Genomic DNA, 27,391 nt, shown 5'->3' on the forward strand with positions numbered 1-27,391 from the left:
TTGTCTGGTTGATGGCGCAGCCTTGAGAAATGTCGTATCTATAAAAATTGTTCATGAAAACACATTCATTTTCCAATTCGCTCCCATTGGCCAAAGCACAGTTAACGTTCTGAAAAAACAAATCTCCAAAATGCTTTCCCCTTCTCTGTAGTTGTTATGCTTTGTTCAACTTCCATTCATGATTTTTCTGAGTCTGATAACATCTTAGGAGGGATAGAAAAGGGTTTAAAACTTAGACAAGTTTTTAAAGTTTTTGTTGAATTGCTTTACCTGCTGTATTGTTGTCAGGATTTTCCTTATGACTGCAGGAATGGATTGAAAAAACACTCCACAAAGTTAGAGGATTTTCTCATTTTTGCTGGAGGTGAGACCAATTTACCTGGGAATCTGGTTTGAGTTCTGTGGTCAGGACCCATGTCTTGCTCCCCCTGCAGGGTTGGAGGACTGGGAAATATATTATACTTTGGATCTGGGGCTGAAGCCTGGGGTGCACAGTTTGGGGGTGGTATCAGGCTAGGCGGGGAGGCCCGTCTGGTAAATTCCATGGCAGAGTTTGGATTTGGACCCGAAGGCAATGGGAAGCCAGCTCTGAGTCTTAAACCAGCAGGTGACAGATCAGAGGTGGCGTTTTAGAAGTTCTGACTGCTTCAGAGAGGTTTGAAAAAGGCCAGTTGGGAGGCGGAACCAAGGCAGGCAGGTGGATGGAAGTGCCCCCTCTTTATGACTATGGAGATTTGGTTACCTGTCTCACGCTCCAGGGTACTGGCACAGGTGAATAGGCCTCCTGGGCACAGAGATCCACGGAGCTGTGCTGGGGCCAGACAGGGACTTTGCTGCCCCTGCGTCCTCCTTAAAGTGGGGGCTTTCAGACTAGCTACCAGTCTTGGTGCCCTTGTCTATAACAACCACACACCTCACTTCCCTGGACATTTCCATTTTCAATGCTCTGTCCTTTTGTCTGCACACTTTCCTGTGTCATAATCGGTGTTCCCATTTTTCATTGGGAAATAAGAGACTGCATGTTATTGTACCCAGGGCTTGGGTTGAGGCGTGGAGGTCAGACCCTGACCACCCCCAAGACTCTAAGACCGATATGGTAGCAGAAGTGGGGCGGGGCGGTGAGAATGCACAGGACTTAAGGCCAGAACAGCGGCTCCAGGTTCTCCTTACGCCCTCGAGCCTTCCTGTCTGGGCCGCCCCTTCCACATTCGTAACTGGAGGTGATGATACCTGTGTGTGACATCACCTTGCAGACAGCAGCGCAGTCTGCATGCAGTGACTGTTCGTATTGGCTCTCCTTGTAGGGGGCCTCAGGAGAGAAGCAGGTGCGCCGGGCGGGCTCTCCGCTGAAGAGGCAGGAAGACCACCAAGCAGGCAGCCCGCCCTGCGGGAGAGCGGGTGGGCGGAGTGCCGGCATTCGGGACCTTTTGGAGCTCTGGGTCCTCCCAGCAAAGTGGGAAGGTAAGGGTCCCCGTCTACTGAGGTGTCCAGACCATTAATGGAGACACTCCGCGGAGAGGAAGGCCAGGGCAGGGCCGGGCTCTGAACGCTGCGGCTCCCATCAACAGGACGGACGCGATCCCAGAAGAAACATTGGGGCCCTCGCTGGCCCTAGGTTCCCGGAGGGGAGATCTGCTCCTCCTTGGGAGCGTCGCTACAGGGCGAGCTCAGGATGTGAGCATTCGAGGGACACACTAGCACTTTTCTGTAGTGTCTTTATACTTCAGTGTGTAGAAAGTGCAGGCGAAGAACGGCCTGCACCGGCCACCTTTGGGGTTAACGCTTTTAAGCAGGAAGCGCGCGCATCACGCTGTCCCTTTAAGGCGTTGGACGTGCCCGAAGCATTCTGCCCCTCGCCGCTCCCCGTAGCGCCCCTCCGAAAGGCCGGCTTTGTGCTCTTGCCCCGCCCCAATGCCGCTCCGGTCCCTCGCGCACGCGCACGCGCACGCGCACTGCCGGCCCAGTGCCGCCTCGTCGAGCTCGGCCTGGCTCCCGCCCAGGCGGCGGCTGATGCGACTCCCGGAGCGCCCGCTCCCGCCCGCTGCGGCCCGTCAGGTAAGCGGGGGCCGCCCGTCCTGCGGACACGCGCATAGGGTGGGGGGCCGACGCCGCTGCACCCCAAACCGCCGCCTCCGCACGTGTTCCGGCGGGCTCGGCCTCGGCCCGGGGTCCCGGCCTGCCGGGGCCACTCGGTGCAGACGCCCCACGGGCCCACGCCGCCTCGCTTTCCGGGTATCTGCCCTGAGCCCCGCCGGCACGGCCCCCTCCGCTTACCGGAGCCCCGCCCGCGGAGGTCCCGTTCTGCTTCTCCAGACGGATCCCCAACGGTTCCCGGGACTCCCGGCGCTCATCCATGCGGCCGGTCCTCAATGGTCTAATGACAAGCCATCAGCCAGGGGGCTGCGACGTCTCCCTGCAGCCAGCCCGCATCGCCCCTTGTCTCCGCGGCTTCTCCCAAGGAAGAGCCCAGACCCACCCGGGCCAACGGCGCCTGGACGGGGCGCGCAGACTCGTCTGCCTCCTGCAGAAACGCCCCTGCCCCGACCCGCTGCTCACGCTCCGTCGAGGCAGCCAGGCCTTCGCTCTCCCGAGAGCCCGGGGTCCCAGGATGGGGTCCCTCGGGTGCGGGCCCGCTGTCAGGAAGGGAGAGACGACTCCGGCCTCGCTGAGGTTTCAGTCCGGTCCGCTAGAGCCATCTTGGGTGATGTGAAAAGATGCGCCTGGCCGTGCTGTTTCTTCCTCCTCATGTCCATTTACCAACCGTGTGGCAGGTGTCGCGCCCGACGCTGCCTCCCAGGTTGGCCCGGCTCCATAGAACGATAGGTGAGCTAGAATGGAAGCGTGTGTCCCAGGACCCAGGTGGGGCTGGCCACCTTCTTGTCCCCAAGTTACCTCTTGTTTTCCCACATCTGAGGGCCCAGTCTCGGGAGTGGAGCCCAGGAATCTGCTTTTTACAAGGCGTCAGGAGAGCACTCCAAGGAGTGGGCGGCCGGGCCCTGGGTGGTTAGGGTCACCTGGGTGCACACCTGTGCGTCCTAAGGGGGCAGGTAGCGTGTGCCCTGGAGGGGGACTCCAAATTGTTCCCGCTCACCGCAGACCCTCCTTCCTACGGAGCCAGTCCCTAACCAGCCTCCCAGTTGCCTCAAAACAACTGTTGCAGACTCACCTGAATGTTCATGAAAAAGGTCACGCTTCCCCTTCCCCCTTAGGTAGAATCTTGGGGCATTGAGACCAGAAATCTAGTTTTAGGAGTCCAGCTGATTTTTGCCTGTTAATGTTTTGCTAGCGCAAGCGGTGGGTGGGTTGGGCTGGAGCGGGGAGGGGTTGGGCACCTGTTAAGACCACCGATTTGTATTCCCTGGTCCTCACCCGAGGACAGCCGGTTTTGCCCTGCCTCCTGGTGGGTCTCAAGTTTTAAAAGGAAGCTGCTCTGTGCCTCCTGAACTGCCCGTGCACCCTAAACGAAGCCTCTTCTGTTCCCACTGGTGCTCCTCCGGGCACCCCACGGGCCACCTGTCTCAGCCCTTGCCTGGTCTGGCTCCCTCAATGCCGGGTTCTGTGAAGCAGACTTCCAGCTCTCTTCCCTAGCCCTTCCCTTCGCTGCCCTTGGCCAGCTCACTTAGGAAGGCGGCACTGGGGCTAAGGATAAGCACCGTGCAGCTGGCATTTACTGAGCATCAGCTGTGTGCCAGCACGTTGGCCCCTGGCATGTTTACCCAACCTGCCCCTTCTCTCTCCACTCAAGTACCGGGGCTTTGGGCGCAGTGGGATCCGTCTTGCTCCAGGTAAACAGCCATGTTTGCCCGTGGGCCCTGCACAGCTGTGCTACGTTGTTATTTGTCTCCCTCCCCTCTTGGATGAAGACGTTAGGCGTGCTCTTTTTTGTGTGTGGCTTCCATTTCACCTTGGTGTGAGGCGGGGTTTGTGCAAGCTTTCAGTTTGAAGCTCCAAGTGAAAATTCCCAGTGTATAAACTTATTAAAGATGGTGCCAGCTCCAGGAGCCGGACGGCCAGTGATAGTTGCAAGAACGTCTTGGTGGCTCTCCTTTTAAATAACGCTTCCCCTACTTGCAGAGTTACCTAGTGTGCTGTGCGGTATGTCTACGGAATGGAACCTGTTCCTGTGAGAGGAAACAGTCGCTTACGCACAGCTTTTGGGTACTTGCCGCTGTCAGTGGTGAACCCTAATTGAGCTGCAGTCTTTCCCCTCCTCTGCAGCGTCTTGCTTGCACAGGATCTGTGCATAGTTCAGGCCTCAGCAGGCAGGCCTGGCTCTGGTTTGGGCTGTCCGGCCGAGTCTCGTGGTTGCCTCACCAGGACAGAGAGCCTTTCGAGCTGTTGGCGTCCTGGTCCTGGAAGCAGCCCGTGTCTGCAGCCTGCACGTGGCAACAGGCCCCCAGCGGTGTGCACTGCTGGGGGAGCTCGTGTTTGACGGGGCTCTGAGCACCATTGCAGCACTTGAGATGCATTTGAGGATTTGGATAAGTTCCAAACTCAGTCTCCTGTAATTTGGCATGTTAGTTTCCTGATAAGAAGCCTTTGGTGGATGTTTTTAACGGATAAAGGGCTCTTTTGAAGAAAATTGCCTTTTGTTTGCTTGGCTGGTGCTCATTCCTGCAGACCTGTGGGTAGCAGAATAGGAAGCATCCTTGGAGGTGGGGCCTTTGATTATGTTATTAAAGGGGCCAGAGCAGGGGGTCTTAGCACGTGACAAGCCTTAACAGGGAGTTAGGTTAATAGTGGGCTCCTCAGTTTGGAGCAGTGTCCCTGCTGCAGGGCTCAGGAAGGTAGTCCAATGTTTTCTTTCCTTTTTCCTGGAAATTAATGTTCAAACTATGGTGTTCTTATTGGCCTAGGTTCCCCCACTGTAGGTTTCGATTAGCAGACAGCTCTTCCCACTGTGAGTCTTCTGTTTGGAGCAGTGAACCTCCCTGTCCACGTTTCCCTGCCCGGTGGGCCTGAAAGCCATGGCAACAGAGGAGAAGAAGCTGGAGACGGAGGCTGCCAGAGCACAGCCCACCCCTTCCTCGTCGGCCACGCAGAGCAAGGCGCGTCCCTGAGGGCTCCCGGGGAACTGCAGAGGGCACATAGGCTGGAAGGTTCTTGGAAGAATCATTTCAAGCCCCTAAGTCTCTTCTCCCCGCCTCAGTTAAACAGTGCCAGTTTTGATTCGATGACCACATACCAAACCAGTGCTTAGTGTGTGCTGTGTCGGGGTTTCCCGGACCTGTCCCCTGGGGAGGGGCTTTAGCAACCACATAGCTCCTTCGTCCTGCTTGTAAGAGTCGCTGTAGAACCCAGACAACAGGCGTTATGAAGCACCCCCACCCTGGCCCACACTTCTGACGCCCAGGCCTGTCTGCAGACCCTCCCGTAGAGAGTGGGCAGCAAACAAAACCTTTCACTGAGGGACAAGCCTTCGGGTTTGTGGGCGCTGACCCAGGGCTGTCACAGGTGTCATGGTGCTTCCCATTGCAGTGGGGTGGGGATTAGGATGGTGGAGCCCCGCCACTGACGGGGGTGGGGGGGTGGGGCGCTGCAGGACAAGCAGGGTTTTTGAGGGCAACGAACGAGCTCAGATTTAGGCATGTGCAATGTGAAAGGTGCCATCCAGACAGAGAGTTCTAGAAGGCAGGTGAATTTGGAACTCCGTGGGTGGGTCTGAGCTTGAGATGAAGCTTCGGGAATCAAAGTCGGACTGGGAGTCAGTTGAATTGGACAGGGATGGGTGGGGGGGTTACTTTTACTGATTCGTATTGTCTCTTCAACAGCCTACACCTGTCAAGCCGAACTATGCTCTGAAATTTACCCTGGCCGGCCACACGAAAGCTGTGTCCTCTGTGAAATTCAGCCCGAACGGGGAGTGGCTGGCAAGTTCGTGTAGGTATCGGCGGGACCCTAGCTGTGGTGGGGGCCGTCTGAGCTGCAGGCGAGACACTCAGGGGCGGGGGCATTGCTGGGGGGGGTGCAGCCAGCGTGTGTCTCTTAGCGTCCGTGTCGGACTATAAAATCGGGCCCCTTGCCGCTCTGAAGTGGCAGGGGTCAGGAGAGGGGGAGGGAATGCCCGAGGACGGACCGTTCCTGTGGGTGGCACGTGTTCAGGGTTCCTGAGCAATTCACGCTCTCCCAGGGGCTCGTGGGATAGCCCAGATTTTGGACTGTGGATGATTGGACAACCTCAGTTGTTTTTTACTTCTTTCTTTCAGCTGCAGATAAACTCATTAAAATTTGGGGTGCCTATGATGGAAAATTTGAGAAAACTATATCGGGTCACAAGCTGGTAGGTTTGGGTGCCATACGCTGCTGACTGCTGGGCAGTGTAGCTCCAGCGAGCGAGTGAATCGGGCCCCTCTTTAGGGCTTGTCAGGTTAAGACGTTAAGTGCCCCCCTGAAATTTTTTAGTCGTTACCGTGTTTGCCTGTTTTTTAAGCAAATGCCTTTGACGTCCCCAGACGAGCCCCTTGCGAGGCCTGGCGGAGCCGCAGAAGACATGCTTTTTTCCTCAGGGCCTGCGTGGTGTTTCCTTCTATGGCCCGCGCTGACGAGAGGTTTCGAGAGTGGGATGACCATGCTTATGTGTCTTTAGTTGGATGTTGGGGGTTTGACTTCTGTTGGTTAATTGATTTTGTCCCATCAAGATGGTGACCCTGTGTTTTTCTCTCCAGGGAATATCAGATGTGGCCTGGTCATCGGATTCCAACCTCCTGGTTTCTGCTTCAGATGATAAAACCCTAAAGATATGGGACGTGAGCTCGGTAAGCCGAACTCTTGCTCTCTCTCCTGGTGAGGTGTGTGTGGGTGGGGAAGGGGCGCTGTGGGAGAGGCTGGGGGGTTTGGGGGACAGCCAGGCCGTGGACGGCGGTCGGCAGGTGTGCTTTGCAGCCGTTGGAGGTTAGGTGTTGATGGTCAACCTGACACCAGTACTGGTTGCTGGGAATGACAGTCTGACAATATGTCGTTTTAGGGCAAGTGTCTGAAAACCCTGAAGGGACATAGTAATTACGTCTTCTGCTGTAACTTCAACCCCCAGTCCAACCTCATCGTCTCAGGCTCCGTAAGTGCGCCGGTCTCTCCTGGGGGTAGGGGTGTGAGTGGCTGTCGCATTGCACTTTGTAGCAGGCTCTGGGGCCTGTAGGTGAGCTTTGCGTCGTTCTCTGCGGCGCCCGGGGCTGACGGGGTGGTGCTGGCTGGTCGTGGCTTCCAGAGGGTCTGTCAGCTCCTCCGCTCCCTGTGCACTCGCTTTACTCTCTCTCTGTCCTCAGTTTGATGAGAGCGTGAGGATATGGGATGTGAAGACGGGGAAGTGCCTCAAGACGTTGCCCGCACACTCGGATCCGGTCTCAGCCGTAAGTCCTCCGGCCCGGGAACGTCCAGTTCTTGATACTCTCCCAGCGGTACAGAGTGATGGTCAGAGATGGGATGTGGGGAGCCCCAGACAGATCCCACAGTCCTGTGCCCCGTGGAAGGGCAGGCTGCGGCAGGGGGCACCCCCGAACCAAACCTTACCGGATGGTGCGGCCCGGCCTGGAAGAAGGGGCCACACATCGGGGAGTGTGGCTAGGCGTGAATGCGAGTTTCAAGCGGCGTTCACTTTGAGGGGAGGCTGGCGGGTAACCCCGTCCTGGGTGAGGACGCTTGGCAGGCCGGGCCCCGTGAGCGTGCTGCGCGTGCTCCGTGTCCTGCCGAGTTGCAGATGCCACCAGTGTACAAATGAGTGTGCAAGAGTCAAACCACACAGTGTCATAAATCAGTCCCTTTAAAAGCTGGCCGAAGTATTCCTGTGGAAGGAAAGAGCCTGAGGTGGTTTCGTAGCCAAGTCTGCCTTTGGAAAAGCAGGAGGACTCACGTGTAAACAGTCTGCTTGTTGTCGCTGAGCAGGTGGTCCTTCTCGCTTTCTAAAGTCGTGTGGGTGAGTGCTTTTCAGCCTTCTCAGCCTTGGAAGGCCAGAGTGGGGCCCTGATCCGTACAGGACGTGTGGCGTGTGCTGTTATGGAGGAGACGGCGGGGAGGCCAGGCCCAGGGCATGGCCCTCGCTGACCCAGAGCCGCCGCCAGTGCCTGGGGGGCAGGCAGGCGGCTTGCTGTGGAGAGGGTGCCCAGCGCCTGGCCTGACCCTGCGCCTGCGCCCTCTGCCCTCCAGTGGGGATCACAGTCTGAGTAGAACTGGCTTGCACACAGGTGAACACACGCGAGGTGACCAGGAAATGTGTTGAAAGCGTCCTGTTTGCGTCACAGTGGTCAGGGATGCTGAGGTGGGGTCTGATCTTAAACAGTGGTCGGACTTTGAAAGCCTCTGTTTCTTACAAAAGTAACGTGAGCTGATTATAAAAAGGCAGTGCAGCGAGTGGAAGATGAGTCTGCTGCCCTCCCAGCCTCCAGGGTCAGCTGCCCGTGGCTGGAGTCTGCCCCCTGGGCGCTTTGGTTTTTAAATGTCTTTCCCGGTGTGCCTCCTGTATCTAAAGAGCAGTGTTTCTGCTCCACAGCTGCTGCTCTGCGAGTGTTCCTGTGCTTCAGGAAGGTGCCTGGGGCGCCCCCGTGTCCCCGCATGTCCTGCGGCCCCTGACTTCTGGCACTGCGCGCCCTGTGGGTAGCGGAGACGGTGCCAGTCACCCCAGGGAGGCTTGTTTGTAACTCTCGCTTTTCCCAGAGGGCGTGCAGTGCACACGTTCCTTTGAAGCTCGGTGTGCGTGTGTGACGATCTCTGTGGGGCAGACGTTACACACGGGGTAGCCGTGTCCGAGGACACACGCTGAGCTTTTTATGGGACACGTCTTGCAGCTGGAGGCCTCCAGGATGCTGGTATTCTGCTGGCTCCCCCCACCTCAGTCCCTCCCCCACTTTTTCCGGCCACTGTCCTCTCCTGCCTGGACGCCTATCTCAGCTTCTTCCATGAAGTCCCCCTCCTGTGCATCTCGTCCTGCACCCCTCCCCCCCGCCACAGCAGGCGGCCTGTTTTCTCCTTAGCTTCGCCACTGTCTCCTGCCTTGGTGCTCTTGCACGAGTTCGTTGTCTCCAGGAGTCCCCTCTGTACGGAGCTCCTAGTGTCTGTTCATCTGGGTTGAGACTTGGCGTCCCCATTAGGTTCTGTCTTGTCACCTTTTATTTCTTCATAGCATTTACATTTGTTGACTACCTTTTGGAAGGTACCATATGGGCTGAATTGCTTCTCTGACACCTGCATTTGCCTTCGGTGATACATTTATTCCCACTAAGATTCATTTGGGAAAAAGGAGAAAAGAAAAGCCCAAAGATAAATCAGAAGAAAGGGACTTCTCAGGTTGGAATTTCTTTCAGAAGGTGTCCCACCTTCCCTTGTCATGGGCAGAATTAGGCCTTCGTATCAAATAAATGGTGTGGGAATATCGTAAGTCAGCCTCTGGGACCAGCAGCAAATTGAGGGTCACCGTGCTTGTGGACAAGGTTTGGAGCAACCTGGGTCTCGTTTCTGTCCCCTCTGCGAATTGGGGAAGCTTGAGCCGCTGGGGTGTTCCCAGCGTTAGGTGTGCGGGACTCCTGGTTCTCGGCACTGTCCGGGCAGGACCCCTGAGTCAGAAGGCAGCGAGTCTGTTCGTGGGGTACTTACTGAGTAAGTGGGTTTTCTCTTCTGAGTTTTGTTGCCTCTGTAAAGGAAGGTGAGGGGAGTCATTTGTAGCCACTTTGGGGTCTGGCTGCCTTCACTGCCGCAGCAGGTCCACACAGGCTCGTAGGCTCGGCCTCTATCCGGCAGGCGAGTAGGTCTTGGATGGTTGGTTGTGTTTGTTTCCAACAGTACATTTCGTAGTAAGTGATTTACCTTGTCAAGGTGTGTTTCAGGGTTGGTTTTCTTTTTATGGTTCCGTCATCATAAAACAAGCTTGCGTGAGACACTGGGTAAAAAGGATCATTTAATCCTTGCTGCTTGCATGTCTCTGAGTCTTCAGGAGGAAATCAGTAGAATTTAAAGCAAACGATGGTGCATCCGTGCGTAGCAGGTGCATGCGTTTATAGTGAGCGTTTGTAGTGAGCGTTCACGAGTGGGAGGACTGCTTGGGTAAGAAGCAATGTGTCAGTGATCGAAAAGTAAGTTTCTTTTTTCTCCCCACTGCTTCCCGTCAGGTGCATTTTAACCGGGATGGATCCCTGATAGTCTCGAGTAGCTACGATGGGCTCTGGTAAGTGCAGACACTTCTCTCAGGCGGCCAGCGTGTGGTAAAGGCCTCCTGACTGGTGGGGTCTCTGGGTGTACAGCAGTGGGGAAAACAAGGTGTGGCAGGACAGACAGACACACAGTGCAACCTCAGGTGGTGAAAATGCTGCTGAGGCCGACAGTGGTGTGGGGGTGGTGTGGCCGGGGGTCCTCCCCGCAGGGGCCCTGCCAGGTGCTTCCGGGCTGGACCGGGCTTCGTGTACACACACCCCATGTGCACTGCACAGGTTCCCGGCCTTGGTGCGCAGAGGGAACGTGCTGACAGCTGAGCAGTCAGTGCACCAGCCTGGTGTCCCACTGAGGAAGCGTTAGGGTGCAGCAGGTGGTGACACGCACCATATCCAGCTTAGTCTCAGCGAGTCATGCTTGTAGGGCTCGGAGTTTGTCATGCAGGTGTTCATGTTTACGAGAAATGAGGGCAGATGCAGAAGTATATGTTTTAGATTTAACTCGGCGAAATCCGTGATGGGGCTATGTGCAGGTGAAGCGTTCGTTGTATTGGCTGTGGAGGGATGGCATCGTGACTCACTGGGAGGGGACAGCACGGTGGCGGCCACTGGCTGAATTGATGAGCCAAGTGGAACTTCCCAGTTACCAGGGAGAAAGAGTGTGTGACTAGAAATTTGCCCACACTTAGCAAAAGTAACATAAAAAGAAAATAGAGTAACATAAATAATACATGTGACGACACCTGGGAGGAAAGGAGACGAAGTGTATCAGGTGTGCCTGGAGCTGCTGACTTGGCTGAATACCCTCCTCAGAGGCCCTCCGGCTTGGGTTAAAAGGCCTCCGACTCCTGTGTTACCTTCGAGAAAGAGACCTAAAACCAAGTGGGCACTACGGGTTTGACACACAGGGTGGGCAGGTGGTGTTGGGCAGATCGAAAGCAAAGAGCAATGTTATTTAACATAAGTGGGATTTAAAGATGGAGCATTAAGCAGGGAGAGAGAGACACGTCACGAACCAGGCGGCCTTGATGAAAATGACTGAGAATTCGAAACCTTTGCACTGAGTGGCACAGCAGCCCAAAGTGAAAACTGGAAATACCAGAATGCAAACCTGACACGTGACTTTTAGACGGTGACAGAAGGGGACCTAGGACTTAGCAGACCTGGACGGTAGCACTGGCTGTGTGTGCTCGTGGGGAGGAAGTTGGGTACTGCAGGCAGAAAAATGAGTGTTTTCTTAAAAGCAGGGACCAGTCGGAATTGCTTGTAGACTGGTTCTGAAAGCTTTCTAAAGAAATCAGAAAAATAAAAAGCATACCAAGAAAGTGGGAGGAGGAAAATTATGAAGTTAAAAGGTGGAGAAAGGGAGAAAATAATAAAACAATTTGAAAAAGTGTATTCTTGAATGAGGCCAGTAAATAGTTAACCTTTATAAACCCAAACAAGGAAAAAGCAAGGATAAGCAAGACGAGAATAGGGTGTGGGTGGCCCACCCACAGGGAGGAGGCCCCACGTCTCAGCAGCACTGGGACTTCACGGGACTTGCTGTTTCCTCAGTGGACTGAGGAAGGGGGACTTGAGGGACCCGTCACCAGTGAGGGGGTTGGGAAAGGGGATTGAAGGGCTAAAAGTGACATCGGGCCCTGTGATTTTATACTGGAATTCACTTAAACAACAGAAACTTTTATGCCTGTTGAAACTTCTGACCACAGAAAAGGCTGGGGTGCCCCCTACTACTTTATGGATCTAGCACGGCCCTCCTCCCCACACTTGGTTCCTGGTCCAAAACAAAAACCACAGCAGACACTTCACTCGTGTAGAATATCAGTGTCGGGATTCCAGAGAAACCGTTACCAAAGTGAGCCCAGCAGTGCATTAAAAGTAGTATTCCACGCCCAGGTGGGTTTGTTGGGTAATGACAAGATTGTGAAAATAATAGTAAACATCAGGAAATCCGTAATCTAAGTCATCATGCCAATAAAGCAAGGCAGACAGCCATATGATTTATGACCAGTAGAAGTCAGGTAGGCAGCTGGTAAGAGCCAGCAGCCCTTCCTAATAAAAACAGTAACATAGGCCAGTATTGTCGTCTGTTTACCAGAAACTTTTATTATCTTGTATTATAAGTGGTGACACGCTAAATCCATTTTTACTAACGTCAGGAGCAAAACAGTCATGCCATTTCCCCCGTCATTCGTTGGTATTTGAGTTTCTAGTTAATGTGGTAAGAAAATAAAAGTAATTGTATGAAAACTGGGTGGAGATGGAGCTCTCAGCAGCAGATGATGTATTTGTATGTTTCTTACTTAAAAACTGCTGATACGGCCCTTGACAAACACCAGCTCGTTTAGACCCCATACCAGTGCTGTGATGGGGCCACTTGGTTTTCACCATCCCGCTTTTCAGTTGGGAAACTGAGGCAGGCATCAGCACTTGCCCGGTTCCTCTCCGTGGGTAAGTGACAGCCAGGGTCCAGTGCAAATGTCTGGCCCCAGGTCCTGCCGGCTACAAAGTGCCACCCAGCCTTTGGCTAGGGAAATGCTTGGAAACCGATAGTTTTTCTCTCTGCCTGGAGTTACCAGTAAGTGGGTGACAAACAGTTCCATGTGTGATAGTGACAGAAACGTTAGGATACTTGGGAATATGTCTTAACAAGAAAGAGCAGGACCCACGTGGAGAAAAGGGTGACCTGACACCAAAGAGACACAGCGTAGAGCCGAGGACCCAGGACGAGGCGCTGGACCCCACACTGGCACATAAAAAGGGGCCTCCATCCTGGGCAGGCGCCCTTCGACCCCATGCCCAGGCCGCCACCTGGGATCCATGCTCCACAAGTGCAGGCCCTGATACACGGTGGTGTGTGCTTCCAAAAATGGTGTTTCTGGAGGAAAGTCTCAGAAGCTCCGAAACTGGACCAATGTGACGTCCACGCCGGGAACAGTGACGCTTAGAATAAGTTCGCTTTTGAACTGAGGGCTGTCCAGGAAATTGCATGTGATCATCTATTTTTATATAAAACGAACTCCCAAGTGGCTACGTGCTCGGTGTACGTGCACCTGGAGACCTGCAAGGAACCAGGCAGGGCTGCCAGCGCCTCCCCGGGGCCAAGGAGGGTGGAGCGGCTGGCCCTTCTCCGTGGTGCTTTCTCCTGCTGTGGACGTGCACCTTTGGAAGAGAAGCAAGTGCACACGGCGTCCGAGTGTGCAGTGCCACTTCGGTCCCTGGAACATAAGATTGTTCAATGAACGAGTGAAGCATACCTGAAGAAATGAAGGAGGGAATGTGTTGGTTGTAAAACTTGTATCTGATTAAGAACTGTGAACGCACAAGCTGTGAGTAGTAACGCGCTTTTGAACAGTGTTTTGTCTTTGCTTTGCAGTCGGATCTGGGACACCGCGTCGGGCCAGTGCTTGAAGACGCTGATCGGTGAGTACTGGGCTTCTGCCTCCCGCTTTGAGGTGTCTTTCCTCCAGGTGACCCAGCTGGGGGTGCTCTCCTGCGCTGCCTCCCACCCTCGCTCTTCTGTGGTTTTCTGGAAGCCTCTCTTCTGTCCTGGATCTGCTCCCTTGGGCTGTTCTGTCGCCCACCAGCTTCTTCCTGACGAACTGGGGCTGTGCCCTGCAGTGTCCTTGGAAGGACTCTGAGCCCTACCGACTCTGCCGGTACCTGGGACCCTTGGTCTTCCTCCCTGGCCTCGGCCTCAGGGGCTGTCTTCTCAGACCATTTCTGGAGCAGGTGTGATTGGCCCCACCTGCCAAGGGTGCACAGGGGTGGGCGGGAAGGAGCCTGAGGAAGGCACTATGGTCTCTGCAGATGGCGTTGGAGGGGCTCCTTGGGGACGAGGGGAGGGCGGCTCTGGGCAGGATGTGACGTAATGGAGTGGGAAAACAGCCTGGCCTGGGTGGGGTGTGTGGGCAGGTGGGATGGGTCCTGGGAAGGTTCTGACCAGGGCAGTGTTGCTGCTGGAGGGCTGATCACCTGAGTCAGCCTGGAAACCTTTGCGGTTCTGGGTTTAGGGCAGAGCGAGGCAGGCTGTAGCCTTCTGGGCTGTCGTTAGTCCCACGTGTAGGGAGGGACATGGCCTCCCCGAGGAGGCACCGCCCCTGGGCGTCCTTCCTACACGTGGCCGTGAGTCCGCGGGGGCCACCACAGCAGAACCCCAGGCTGGGGGCTGCAGCGACAGACTGTCCTCCCCAGTTCTGGTGTCGGCAGGCCTGTCCTCAGCCTTCTCGGTGTGTGCTCGCACGGTGGCTCCTCTGTGAGTGTGCCCTGGGTGTCCCGATCTCGGCTTCCAGACACTGTCAGCTTGGACCAGGGCCCCCGGAAGGGCCTCCTTCGGGCTCAGGCAGCCCGTTAGAGGCTGTCTCCAGGTCGAAACACATCGGAGGTGCTCGGGCTAGGGCTTCAGGATAAGGTTTTGAGAGGACTCAGCTCGGCCCTAACAGCGGCCTTGGTGGTTTTCTTCCTTTCCGGCCCCCCTGGGGATGTGCAGCCTGACTTCCCACAGCGACGTTGCACTCACTGTGTGTCAGCGTCTTTTCCCCAGAGGCCTGGTGCCGCCACCTCTGCTGGGTGAAGTGCTCGCTCTGTGTTCAGCATCGTCGTGTTAACACATCTAATCCTCGCGCCACCCCGCAGCTGGGCGGGAAACCGAGGCCCAGGGAGGTTAATCACGTAGACCAAGGCTAGCAGCAAGAGCCCCCGGGAGGCAGGGGCGCAGGGCCGCCATTTCCCTACCCGGTGCTGATTTCAGGTCTAGGGAGTTAGAACTTTCTGGACTTGAGCCAACAGGTCCCGTGACACTTTGCTAACCACAGGGCTGGGGTTCGCACTGTCGGCACCCCTCACCTCGTCTGAGTTACGCGCCGCCTTCCCGTGGAGTCCTGGGACCCGAGGGGGCTGTGAGTGGCCTCACGCCTTCCCATGTCCTTTTCAGTGTATGGGACTGGTCGGCAGCAGAGGCGCCGGCTGCGCAGGGCCGGGCCCGGGTCCTCCGAGGTGGTGATGCCGTGCTCTCCCCCGGTGCTCGGGACACCAGCCACCCCTGCTCCCACACCAGGGTGCCCGCCCCCGGTCCTCTCCTCCTCACTCAGGCCAGGGAAACGCGCGCCTCCCGTCGTGAGGCTTAGTGGAGCGGCACGTAGCTGGGGTGCCGGAGTGCCGACCCCTTGTCAGCTGTGAGAGGGTTGACGGCTGAGCCCCGGGAGGCCCTGACCTGGATTTCCAGGGCCGCCCGGGGTCAGGAGCGAGGATGTGGGGATATCGTGAAGGTGGTTTCTGGAGGGAACTTACAAACCCTGCTGTAACTGAGTGACAGGGAGACGGAGCTTATCCGCTGTCATTTCCTTATTCCCCGTCGTCGCTCAACCGAGCTGGGGGTTTTTGCACACGTTGCACGTGAGGAAGCTTGTCCTGAGTCCTTGCGCGGTCCCCTTCCGTCCCAAAGCCTGGCAGCCGGACTGAGTTTCTGCAGGCCCTGTGCTGCTCGAGCCCTTGTCACGGGTCACTGGGCCCGTGATGGGCCCGCAGGCCGGAGGAGCATTGACACGGCGCACGAGTGCACGAGGGGGGGGTGAAGGGACGTGTAGCCAGCTCCTCAGGGACTCGGACCATGGTGGTGGTGCTGGCACCAGGGGCAGTGGCCTCACTGGGACGGCTCTGTGCCGTGATGGGGGCGTCCTCCTTGCCTGCTCCGGGCTGCGGCCTCGGCAACCTGGCATCAGCCTGTCTGTTTCCCTACAGATGATGACAACCCTCCCGTGTCCTTTGTGAAGTTCTCTCCGAATGGCAAGTACATCCTGGCTGCGACCTTGGACAAGTAAGCAGTTGTGCCCTCCACCTGCCGGGGGAGCCCGCTTCCTACCAGTGTTAAACTTCCTGAGCCCAGTTTGGACCCAGACCCTCCTGCTGGGCTCCAGCTTCCGGGATGCTGGGGGGGGTTGGGGGGGGTGTCTGCCAGGGGGCGAATCCCTGTGGTGATGGTGTGGCCAGGGCAGCCTCCCCGGCCCCCTCTCTGGAGGGGGCTGTGCCTTTGGGTTCTGCCCCAGCACCTTGCCCCCACACGTGGAAGATTTCCCCATCAGTGGGACTGTTGGCCTTCTGCTGTGGGAGGTCCTTTAGGCTCCGCCTCCCTGTGTACACTTGGGGCTGTGCTCCCTCCCAGCTCTGCGCCCCCCATGTGGGAGGGCTGGGTTCCTGCCCAAGTGGGAAGGAATGCTGCTGCTGACCTCTGTTCTGGGGGATGCTGGAACCAGCAACCCCACATCCCTTTTGCACGGGAATGTGATGACCACATAGTGACTTAGGGAGCTCCCAGCAGCTTCCTTTAAAAACGTATGTCTTTGTTTGTCTTGTTCTCTTGTTGTTTTTGGTCTGTATACCACATATCAGTGAAATCGTGTGGTTCTCTGCTTTTACTGTCTGATTTATTTCGCTTAGCATTATACTTTCAAGATCCATCCATGTTGTCACAAATGTTCCTGTATCATCTTTCCTTACCGCCGAATAGTATTCCATTGTATATATATACCACAACTGCTTTATCCATTTATCTATCGAAGGACATTGTAGTTGTTTCCATGTCTTGGCCACTGTAAACAAAGCTACAATGAACATTGGAGCACACGTGTCTTTATGGATAAATGTTTTCAGATTTTTTGGGTAGATACCCAGGAGAGGGATTGCTGGATCACATGGTAATTCTATTCGTAATTTTTTGAGGAACCTCCACACTGCCTTCCATAGCGGCTGCACCAGTCTGCATTCCCACCAACAGTGTACGAGGGTTCCTTTTTCTCCACAGCCTCTCCAACACTTGTTACTATTTGTCTTGTTGATGATAGCCATTCTCACTGGGGTGAGGTGGTATCTCATTGTGGTTTTTATTTGCATTTCTCTGATGATTAGTGATGGTGATCATTTTTTCATATGTCTATTAAAAACGTCTGTCTTTGAACCACAAGTATTTGGGATTCTTGCACTGTACTGGGATGTCCTTAGATCAGTGGACGCCGTGCCCTGCCCCCTGGGCACCCACACTTGGACAGGGTGAGGGGGTGCCCCGCCACCGGCTTTGCTCCAGACATACGAGCAGCTGAGGCGCACAGAGACAGCAGACGGGCTTCAGAGAGACCCTGGAAATGTATGGTTGACTCACCCCCTTTCTCTGCCTTCCAGCACGCTGAAACTCTGGGACTACAGCAAGGGGAAGGTGAGCAGCTGGGAGACGGCCCGCTTGAGTTGGGGTTGTGCAGTATTCTGGGCTGTGGCTTTGGTTGGTGGCAGAGCTGAGCCAGGAGCTGAAGCAGAGGGACTCAGAAAGCCAGCTCCATTGTGTTGGTTTCGTGCCCATTTCTTTTTTTTAAAAAAAGATTGTATTGGGGAAGGGGAACAGTGTGTACTTCCAGGATGTTTTTTTTGCCAAGTCAAGTTGTCCTTTCAGTCTTAGTTGTGGAGGGTGCCGCTCAGCTCCAGGTCCAGTTGCCGTTGCTAGTTGCAGGGGGAGCAGCCCACCATCCCTTGCGGGAGTCGAACCGGCAACCTTGTGGTTGAGAGCCCACTGGCCCATGTGGGAATCGAACTGGTAGCCTTTGGAGTTACGAGCATGGAGCTCCAACCGCCTGAGCCACCGGGCCGGGCCCATGTGCCCATTTCTTAAAGATGCGGGGTTTGCAGCCTGCCAGTCTGCAAGTCAAAGCTCTGAGCACATTGGTTTTCTACTGTAGGTGTTTAGAGTGCTTTTCTGAACTAAGTGTAGTCAGCCGTAAAGTGCCCGCTCTCAGAATCAGGGAATTATCTGGAACATGGGGAAATCATGACTGTGAACAGAGACTGTTACCTTTGCCTTTTCAGTGCCTGAAGACATATACCGGTCACAAGAACGAGAAATACTGCATATTTGCGAATTTCTCCGTTACTGGTGGGAAGGTGAGTTTTCTCCAGCGTCCTTTCCAGATTGTCCCGCTGAGAGGTGACCCCGCTACAGGTTGGAACTCTTAGAGATGCTTTCCGTGCCCACAGAATAGTAGGAGTTAGTATTTTAACCAAAATGAAGTCGCATGACGTAAAGCAGTGGTGACTGTCACTCAGCTGTGGGGTGTCTTTTCACACCTGCTTCTGGCCCCGCCCATTCCGTTCGCGGAGGCGGTGGCGAGGGGCTGTGGTGACTGATCAGCTGGTGTGTCCCTTTAAGTCAGGGGCATGGCCACAGCCTTGTCCCTGGGGGACGGCTGCTTCAGGCGCCCGACCGGAGTGGTCCTAACAGGCCGTCCAGCCCAGAGCGGGTTTTCACCAGAGCGTCTCAGTCGCACGGTCCAGGGGGAGTATGACTAGAGTAGATGTGACATTCAGCTGAACTGTAAGCGACACAAAAACTTCGAAAGTGGTCATTGAAGAGAACATTTTATATCCCAGAAGCCTGGCGCATGGCGTGGTTCTCAGTGGTGGGTGGGAGGGGGCAGGGCTGGCTGGACGCGGGGAGGCGACGTGGGCTTCCTGGACAGGGACGGAAGCCCCGCGTTTCGATTCCAGCACAGCAGCCCCCGGAAGGGAGGGTGTGAGTTGGGGGATTGGAAAGTGACCCCGTCCGGTCCACACAAGCGAACTCGGACCGGGATTTCTCATGTCGTCCTCCCATTTTGTTGTGCCCTGCCCAGTGGATCGTGTCTGGTTCAGAAGATAACCTGGTGTACATCTGGAACCTTCAGACAAAGGAGATTGTACAGAAATTACAGGGTCACACAGGTGAGCTGGAATCGGGCTTGTGTGCATTGGCTGTTGCTGGAGAAGCACAGGGGGCGTTGTGGGGGCGTCCGAGTCCACCTCTTGCCCCTTCGCCCTCTGGTGGCCGGGGTTTTGTCCGAGCTCCCAGCTGGCCGGGCTGGTCTCGGCTTTACCTTCCTCTTCCCATCCGTCTGCCCGGCTGCCCAGCCGGACGTCCACACGGGTTCTGTGGCCACTTAGGGCCAGACTGGTGCAAGGACTGGGGGCATCCTCTGGCCACTGTAGGGGCTCTGACCTGTCTGCCAGGCAGCTGAGGGGCTGCCCCTTTCCTGGTTCCTCAGCACCCGGGTGTCTTCCTTCTCCCCACCCCAACACCTGCTCCCCTCCCCTCCGGCACTTGTCTTCTGCAGTCAGTAGAAAGTGGTAAGTCAAACAGTCTCCCCTAAAAGAGCACCCCCCCCAAAAGGCTCACCCTGGACGGGGCACTGACGCTCGGTTGGCCTGCTCTCCCCACAGGGCTCACTGCTCTTTGCAGGCAGCCTGGGCGACGCTCAGTGCTTGTGGGAGCCATGTGGGCAACAGGTCAAATTCAGGGGTTCAGTTTATGTGAAAGCTATAAGTACGTGAAGCGGGCCGACCCCAGGTGCCTGCTTGTGACAGGTGATGCCTCCACCTGGGGGATGGCCTTGACTCACGGACATAGCGGCCCCTCCAGCACCTTGGTTCCAGCTGTGATGGGAGGCAGTGGGAACATGGGCCCTGGGCCCCGGGGGAAGTGCATGTTGTCGGCGCAGCGAGACCTCCTGTGACAGCCGCCAGGTGTGTGTGTGCACGGCACAGCGCAGGTCTGCCCTGGGGCCGGCTCGACGGCATGGTGCCGTCGTCCCCTTGCAGACAGACTGACGCTCAGAAGCTTCTGCTTCACGCAGCTTTCCAGGCCGGGGCTCACCACCCTGTCGGCCCGCTGTCCTGCTCCGTGGCCCCTGAGCTCCGTGTGCCGGACGGGCGGGCAGCACAGTGCTTGTCGCTTCGGTAGCACCCTGAAAGCTCGGTGCAGGGAAAGGCTGAGTGAGGCGGCGGTCAGCGGCTGGGTGGGCCAGGCTGGGAGTGGGAGTCGCTCCCCACACCAAGCAGGGCACCGTTCTTGACTGTCCCTGTTTGCAGATGTTGTGATCTCGACGGCATGCCACCCAACAGAGAACATCATCGCCTCGGCCGCGCTGGAAAATGACAAAACGATTAAGCTCTGGAAGAGTGACTGCTAGGCCCTCGGGTGCCACGGGAGGGGCTGGCGGGAAGCGGGCCCGTTTGGCAAGGAGCGAGGTGTCTCAGAGGGGTTGCCCGGGCCCGGGGACCGGGGAGCCGCCTCTGAAGGGGAAGTGTTACCACCAGAAAGTTCTAGAAGGTGACATTTCTTGCCAATTCCTCTCACACTGTCTGGGGAAGAGTTCTTAGTCTGTATTATGTTCAAACAGTCAACAAAAGTTTAATTTTTTATTACAAAAGGGTGAAGTTCAAATTACATGAGTTGTGTTTTTTTCCAGTAAGTGTTCTGTACTGTTCTTGATGTTTTCTTACCCAGTGCAAGCGCTGTGACCAGTCGCCACCACGGCCTCTCCCAGCCCGGCCTCCGCAGGGTGGTCCCCTCTTGTGTGTCCAGTAGATGCTCTAGCGACATGGTTGTCACTGTCACCGGTTCCTGCCTGTAGTAGTTCCCAGTGTATTTTAACGTCTTTCTGGAAAACAGACCACTGTGAGGTTATTTCCGTGTACAAAACCTTTTGTATGTTGGGAACTCGTAGCCCCTGTGCTGACGGCACGGTGGTGGCACTCACTAGTCTCCTGTTTGTGTCCCTGGTGTTCACGCCACAAGCAGCCACAGGCTGTAAGAAACGGTAGGATTTTGTGCACGGTTGCAGCAGCCGCAATCATGCGAAGCTTGTCTCCACTGGCTTCTGTGTGAAAAGCCTCCGAGTTGGCAGGAGGTTGAAAGGACTTTTTTTGAGGCCTGGTGCCCCCCACGATGCATGCGGTCTTACCTTGTCCTCTGGAAGCCAGGGACTGCAGAGGCCTAGACTTCCCGCGGCTTAACCGGGTAAACGTGGGGCTGGGGGACATGCTTAGTTGCCGACCAGCCAGCGGCCCTGAGACGCCCTGTTGACGGTTGCATATGGCTGTCTCGGGAGACGGGGGCATAGGAGGTGCCTCAGTCCTAGGATGAGACTCGGGTCCGACGGGCTCAGGCTGGTGCCCACCCCTGTTGGCAGCCTGAGGCCCACAGGCTTCGTGGTGTCCTTGGCGGGCCTGGTAGCTGGCTCTTCAAAGGGCAGTGGGTGTCATCCAGCCGCCTGGCCCTCCCCAGCAGGCGGGCCTCGGTGGGGGTGGTAGGACTGCAGAGCGGTTTGCAGCTGCTGCCAGTCCACGGGGACCCTTGGGGACCCCTGTGTGCAGTGCAGCAAGGCCCACCCAGGGCTTTGAGCCCCTTTCGCCGGTGCCGGGACCTTTGCGGTGGAGGCTGCCTGCCACACCTAGGGGAGGCCCGGGAGGTGTGTTCCCGCTTGGGGCGGGGGTACAGATGGCCGACGTCAGCAGTCTGCCTTGCAGCCCGCTCTGCTGTCCTAAGGTCTCGAGTCCCCGGGTCCGGGGTTCTGGGTGGAAGTAATGGAGGAAGCCCGCAGGACCTTCAGTGGGACGGGCAGTGGAGGAAGTTGGGGCTGTCCCTAGTTTTCCTGGGAGCCCTCTGGTGGCTGCTGTCACATGGGGTAGCATGACAGTTCTAAAGGCATCTGGAAACAAGCTTCCTGCAGTTTTCCGCGTCCTCTCCTTGGAAGTTGATGTGCCAGTGGGTTATCTGTTCTACGAATGAGCTGCTGCAGTGAAATGGGTTCAGTGCTCGGGCTGGGCCCGCGTTTGCAGCGTGTTTTGATAGACAGTGCTCCAGTTCTGTGTGTCAGAGTTCCAGTGGCTCTTCCTAAGAGACCACGAGGTCCCTTCAGCTTTGTTGGTCCTGGTGTCATTTTGCCCCTGGAAGGGGGGGGGGGGGGTGCGTGCGGACACCGTGTCCTTGAATATAGTGTATTTTTTCTACATTGGAATTCTCTGTTGTAGATTTATGTAAAAATACTTTCTCTTTTGGAAATAAAGATTTTCATGTCTTGTAATTTTGTCCTGGAAGAATTTTTTACCTTATCGTATGGCTGTTATCTGGGGGGGCCGAGGGGCAGCAGACATGGCCCTTTCCCTGCTCTAGGCCAGTGCACTCTGGTGGAAAGTTCGTGTTTTTTTTTAAAATAGTCTTTCTTACTATGAAAGTTAGGTATCTGTGCTAATTATCGACGATGTAAAACAAATAGGCAAAGACAGGAACTCACCCAGATTCCCACGACCACTAACATCTTGGGGAATGTCTTCTAGTATATTCATTAAAAGCAAAATTATTATGGATAATTGTGAACAAGAGTCATCCGAATTCAAAAAACTTAACACATCTCGGTTTGTGTGCCCCTCCCCTCTTATTTGTGTATAAATCCCAGGCATTTTATTATTTAAGCAGTGACTACACAGTATCTAAAGGAAAATTCTCCCAAAAGCAGAGTCACCACAATACCACATTCACACCTAAAATATTCTTTAATCAAATATTTGGTGTCCAGATTTTCCCAGTTGTCTTAGTATCTTTAAAAAGATATGTCTACACATACGTACACTCGTGGTTTGAGCTGGTGCCACCTGCATGTGGTTGGTCACCCCAACTTCCCTGCTGGTTCCCTCACCAGGCATCAGGGACCAGAGGTCCTCCCTACAGGCCCCAGTCTGCGCCTGGACTTGGGCTCATTTCTCTTGGCTCATTTCTCTAAGCTGAGTTGGAGGCTGAGCCGAATGAAGCTTCCTGGATGATGCTGGATGATGATGATGATTTTTTATTTGGCTATTTTATTATTTATTTTAAGATTTTATTGGGGAAGGGGAACAGGACCTTATTGGGGAGCAGTGTGTACTTCCAGGACTTTTTTCCAGTCAAGTTGTCCTTTCAATCTTAGTTGTGGAGGGCGCAGCTCAGCTCCAGGTCCAGTTGCCGTTGCTAGTTGCAGGGGGCGCAGCCCACCATCCTTTGCGGAAACCGGCAACCTTGTGGTTGAGAGGACGCGCTCCAACCAACTGAGCCATCCAGCATTGCTGGATTTTTAAACAGTGGAGTCGATCCAGGTTTTACTTAATTTGGTAAGCATCTTTCTGGGTCCCCAAATGAGCCCTACATTTGAGTCTTAGAGCAGTGTGTATGGACAAAAGTGGAGGATACACCCTCATCCCTTTGGGTTGCCTTTCTGGGGATTAAGTATGTCCTTCTCTTAGCCTGTGAGGAAAGCGCTGGAAGCAAGCAGTTGTGTTGGCCACATTCCCGCAGGCCTGGCTGTCCCTCAGCAGGCTGCCCTAGGGGCAGGCGGTTCTGAGGTGAGCGGGAGGGCCCGCTTGCTGGGCTGGAGAAGCAGGGACCCAGAGAATGGGACAGTGGGGCTGAAGGCCCAGTTCCTGCGCCGTGGCTAGGGGCTGGAAGAGAGCCCACTGGCTGCTTGGCCCCCTGGGAGACCCTGAGCTCCCCACCTGCCCGACTTGGGGTGGGGGCAGGAATGGAGCAAGGAGGCCGAAACGTATGGAGGTAGAAAGCCTGAAGGGCACATAAAAGGCAGCTTGCCAAATGTCTTCCCTAACTCCGTGAGGAAACCTGTCGGTGTCACTACCACTGCAAAAGAGAATTCAAATGCGGCACTTGCACAGAACACAGCAGTGCCCAAGTGAATTTGTAAATGGATTCAACACTGGCAAAAATGGTAAGACCCCACAGGGCAACAACCACACACTTTTTGCAGTTTTGGCGTTTCCAGGAACAAGAAGCAGGCACAGTCAGCCCCTCACGGTGTGGAGAGCAGTGGCCGAGGGACTGACTGCATGGCGGGCCGTGGTCGAAGAGCTCTCTTAATTGGTGGCCTGTTTTCAAGGTCGCACGGTTTTTCCGACAGTAAACCGCTCCATCAAAGGTTGGTGTGCAGGAAGGAGGGAGGATCCAGAATGACGCCTTTGGGGCGGGAAACAGTGGAACATGCTACGACCAGAGGAGGAGATAAAGGCACAGCGGCTCCAGGGGCGCTGACGCCAATCCCGGGAAAATGCCAAGCTGCTCCAAGCAGAGTTTCATGTGTGTTTGTGTGCACCGCACGTGGCGCACACTCGTGAATCCCTGTTGCCCTCGCACAGGGCTAACGGCAGTTGGGGGAAAGAAAAATAAAAAATAAAAAAAACAGTGGTTAGATGCCACGAAGTAGGTGGCAATGCCTTAACCGTATGCGTGTTGTCAGGCCCGGGGGCCTCTTCCATCCTTGTCAAGGGGAGTGCTAACCTTCTCTCCTTTCATACAACACGCTACGAGGGCTGCACTGGCCGCTATTTAAGGGCCGGAAAGCCTGTCACCTCACGCTTATGGTGACTTCGGATGTGCGCTTCACATATGTGAATAAGAGTGTCTACATCCGACGGGGAGTTCAATAGTCACACTAAAGAGTCTACATTCATTTTAGCGTGTGAAAAAAACCTATTTTTTCGTGCTCTAATATATTCATAAAACCGGCCAACCAGAGGCTGGGAGAAACACCCGGAAGTCCTCCGCGTCCTTCAGCAAATTAGATTCCCCCGGAAACAAAACAGCAACACGCCTAGAGGACGGTCGGGAAATGGCTCGGAACTTTCTGCGGAAATGGAAGTGGTTTGTAGCGAATCAGAGGACGAGGAAGGAAGAGACGCTCCACGGACTTCCGGACGCGGTCCTGCGCTTGGAACTGTGGGTGCTGGGGAAACGTGGGGGCGCGGAACGACACGCGCGCATGCTCCGCGCCGGCCTTGGGACCGGGGTTCAAGCCCCGACGCGGGCCCAGTCCGCACGTCCCGTTGTCTCCTCTGCCCTCTCCTCTGAGTTTTAAGGTTTAAATCCGATGCTTCTGGTGCTGGCCGTCCCCGCGGTGTAGACGGTGGGTCGCTGCGGCTCCTGCTTGCCTTTCCCGCAGGCGCCGCGTGCCCCTGTCCCAGGCGGTGACCCGGGGCTTCCCGCAGGCTGGGGGCGCGTGTCCCGGTTTCCGACTGGCGCGTGCTCTGGGGCGTTGTGCGGGCTGGTGCGCCCGTCTGATAAACCGCGCGGTGCGTGCATGTGTGCAGACGTGTATGTACGTGTGCGTGTGTATGCATGTGTGCACACTGCTCGTGAGTACGCGTGCAGACCCGCCCAGCTGTGCAGAGACCACCGTGTCCATCCACGCCTGTCCGCTCACGTGCTCATGGCCACACGCACAGAGCACGAGGGCAGAGGACAGAAAGGGTGGCGAGGAGGCGGGTGGGTCCAGCCCGGGGAGGCGCAGCCGGCAGGAGGCCGGCTTCACCTCCATTCCGTCCTCGGGTGGGAAGTTTCAGGTCAGCCCTTTAGTTACAGGTGGGCGGAAGCACTGTGCCCACCTTCGCAGAGCATGTGCGGAGACAGGGGACAGACAGCGAGGAGGGGACGACTCCTGGCCAGGGCGGAGGCAGCAGCATCAGCTGAGAGCGGGTGTAGTGTGGCTTGGGCAAGTCCCTTTCCAGTCCTGGGCCCACACTCCCGTTGTGTGGCCTGAGGCTGGCGTCACCCTGCAGCCCGGACAGTGAACCCTCAGTTTTGTGGTTCTGTTGCTGAGCGAGCTCCAAGAGGCATGGGTCCTGTCGGCAGTCACTGCGTTGTCCGCCAGCCTTCCTCCTCCCAGAAAGCCGGGGCCTCCTGGGTCCCCAGCATTCAGGGCCTGTGAGTCCTCACTAAGCACAGGCTGCTTTTGGAGCTGTGCTCAGCGACTTTCCACGGTTCTCGTGTGTGAACTCCCGTGGCAGAACTCTGCCATCTTTTTACCTGGAGGTGTCTCCGCCAAATCTCCAGACCTTGGCCTCATTTTCAGGGTCACTGTGCCCCTGACTTTCTGAGAAGTCCCTTCATTCCTCAGCACTCTGGGCTCCTCCGGTTCCTGCCTTTGCCCCCCCGCCTGGCCTGGGCGCCAAGCAGCGGTGAGGCTGTGACATAGTCTAGTCCCCTGGGCTAGCAAGTTGTACCATGCACGGTGAGTGCCTGCTGGACTGGAGTCCTTACTGAGTACCTACTGTGTGCCAAGGCCTGCACAGGTATCCCTCACGCCACTCCCCAGCTCCCACCCTGAAGGTACCATCAGCACCCGTTTTATAGCGGAAGATACAGAGGCCAAAGAGATTGGGTAACGTGTGAGATTGCACCTCTGGTGGGTTTGAGCCAGGCTGTGGAGTGAGGGTTAGGGGAGTCTATGCTGTCTTGTCCACTCGTTCCCAACTCCCCTGTGTCATGAGCCTCCTGCCTCGGACCTGTTGAGCCCCTTGCATCTGGTCATGTGGGAGGCTCCATCCGAGGTGGCCCAGTCCCAGTGATGTCTCCCGCCCACGGCCAGGCCATGTGCGGCCTCCCCCTTCCCTTGGGTCTTCAAGCTCCTCGTCCCCATGGGCTTGGAAAGAAGGGGCAGCTGGCGCCTCCAGAATCCCAGACCAGGCCCCTCAACGATGTGGGGTTAAAATGCAGATTTCTCGGCCACCGCCAGTCTGAATATGGGGGTCTGTAATCAGGCCTAGGAATCTGCACTCACAAAAAACCCTTTTTGTACTCCATCTTGGCAGCCTGTCTTTGCTCTGGGTGCAGAGTAGATGACTCCACCTCTTCCAGGGGACTAAGCAATGACACAAGATGTGGGAAGAGTGTGGACAATAAGGCAAAGGGTGACTGGAGGGAAGGCAGCTTGAGGGTCTGCACAGGGTCAGGATGACCAGGTGGGAAGAACCCGAAGGCGGCAGCTCCCTCCTGGGACCGGCACTGACCTGGGTTCATAAGCTGCATTTACTGGTAACGGGAGGGGGTCTTGTCAATTGTCCACGAGGCAGCATTTCCCAGAGTGCTCCACTTTGGGGCGGCTTCAGTCGTCCCTTGAGATGCCCTGTGGAAGAAAGGGAAGACACTTGTTTGGGAAATTCTGTGTTAAACAAAACTGCAGAGTCCTTCCCCACCCCCCTTTAAAAAGCAGAGCTTATCAGCAGGCCCTGGAGCTTGTGAAAATGAGACATTGGAGTGGGGAGTGTCATTTAAGTCATCTGTCTTGGTTAGTGGGCTGGTGGGATGGAGGTCTGTGTTCTCGAAAGGAAAAAAGTGCAGGAGGGGAAAAGGGCCCAGGGAAGGGAAGAACACGGAGGAGGAAGAGGAGAAAAGCTAAAGACGGAGGAAGTTGGAATGTCAGGTAGTACCTGGGGTGATCCAAACCAGCCAGCGCTCGGGCTGAGCACCCGCTGGCGGCAGCCACTGGATTTGCAGGCACAGCTCGAGCGCTTGGCTTTGCCAACCAGCTTCACTCCAGTCCATCCGGCCACATCCCCGACTGGCCCCCTGGGAAGCACCGAACGCATGTCTGCTGAGTGGTGACCTCAGGCAGTGCCCCATGTCATTCAGAGCAGAGAGCCTG

The 27,391-nt window shown here is 55.9% G+C and overlaps 1 protein-coding gene and 1 non-coding gene across 3 annotated transcripts; one reads left to right on the top strand and one right to left on the bottom strand.

Moving 5' to 3' along the window:
- Positions 1 to 1,305: 1,305 nt before the first annotated feature.
- Positions 1,306 to 21,943, top strand: WDR5 (WD repeat domain 5). Of its 2 annotated transcripts, none has more exons than XM_033123590.1 (14): positions 1,306 to 1,461; positions 4,857 to 5,048; positions 5,772 to 5,880; positions 6,207 to 6,280; positions 6,666 to 6,755; positions 6,965 to 7,054; positions 7,263 to 7,346; positions 10,095 to 10,150; positions 13,513 to 13,559; positions 15,876 to 15,951; positions 17,310 to 17,343; positions 17,985 to 18,059; positions 18,788 to 18,875; positions 20,019 to 21,943. In XM_033123590.1, the coding sequence occupies exons 2-14, from the start codon at positions 4,968 to 4,970 to the stop codon at positions 20,117 to 20,119; spliced, it is 1,005 nt and encodes a 334-aa protein (XP_032979481.1). In that variant the 5' UTR covers positions 1,306 to 1,461; positions 4,857 to 4,967; the 3' UTR covers positions 20,120 to 21,943. The 2 variants fall into 2 exon arrangements, with proteins under 2 accessions (XP_032979481.1, XP_032979480.1); XM_033123589.1 differs by lacking the exon at positions 1,306 to 1,461 and adding an exon at positions 1,901 to 2,055.
- Positions 21,944 to 24,145: 2,202 nt separating this feature from the next.
- LOC117032560 (U6atac minor spliceosomal RNA) lies at positions 24,146 to 24,271 on the bottom strand. Its single transcript, XR_004424751.1, has one exon. It is a non-coding gene; the product is annotated as a U6atac minor spliceosomal RNA (small nuclear RNA).
- Between the last annotated feature and the right edge of the window lie 3,120 nt (positions 24,272 to 27,391).

This window comes from Rhinolophus ferrumequinum, chromosome 12 (genome assembly GCF_004115265.2).
Source record: "Rhinolophus ferrumequinum isolate MPI-CBG mRhiFer1 chromosome 12, mRhiFer1_v1.p, whole genome shotgun sequence".
NCBI classification, from domain to species: Eukaryota; Metazoa; Chordata; class Mammalia; order Chiroptera; family Rhinolophidae; genus Rhinolophus; species Rhinolophus ferrumequinum.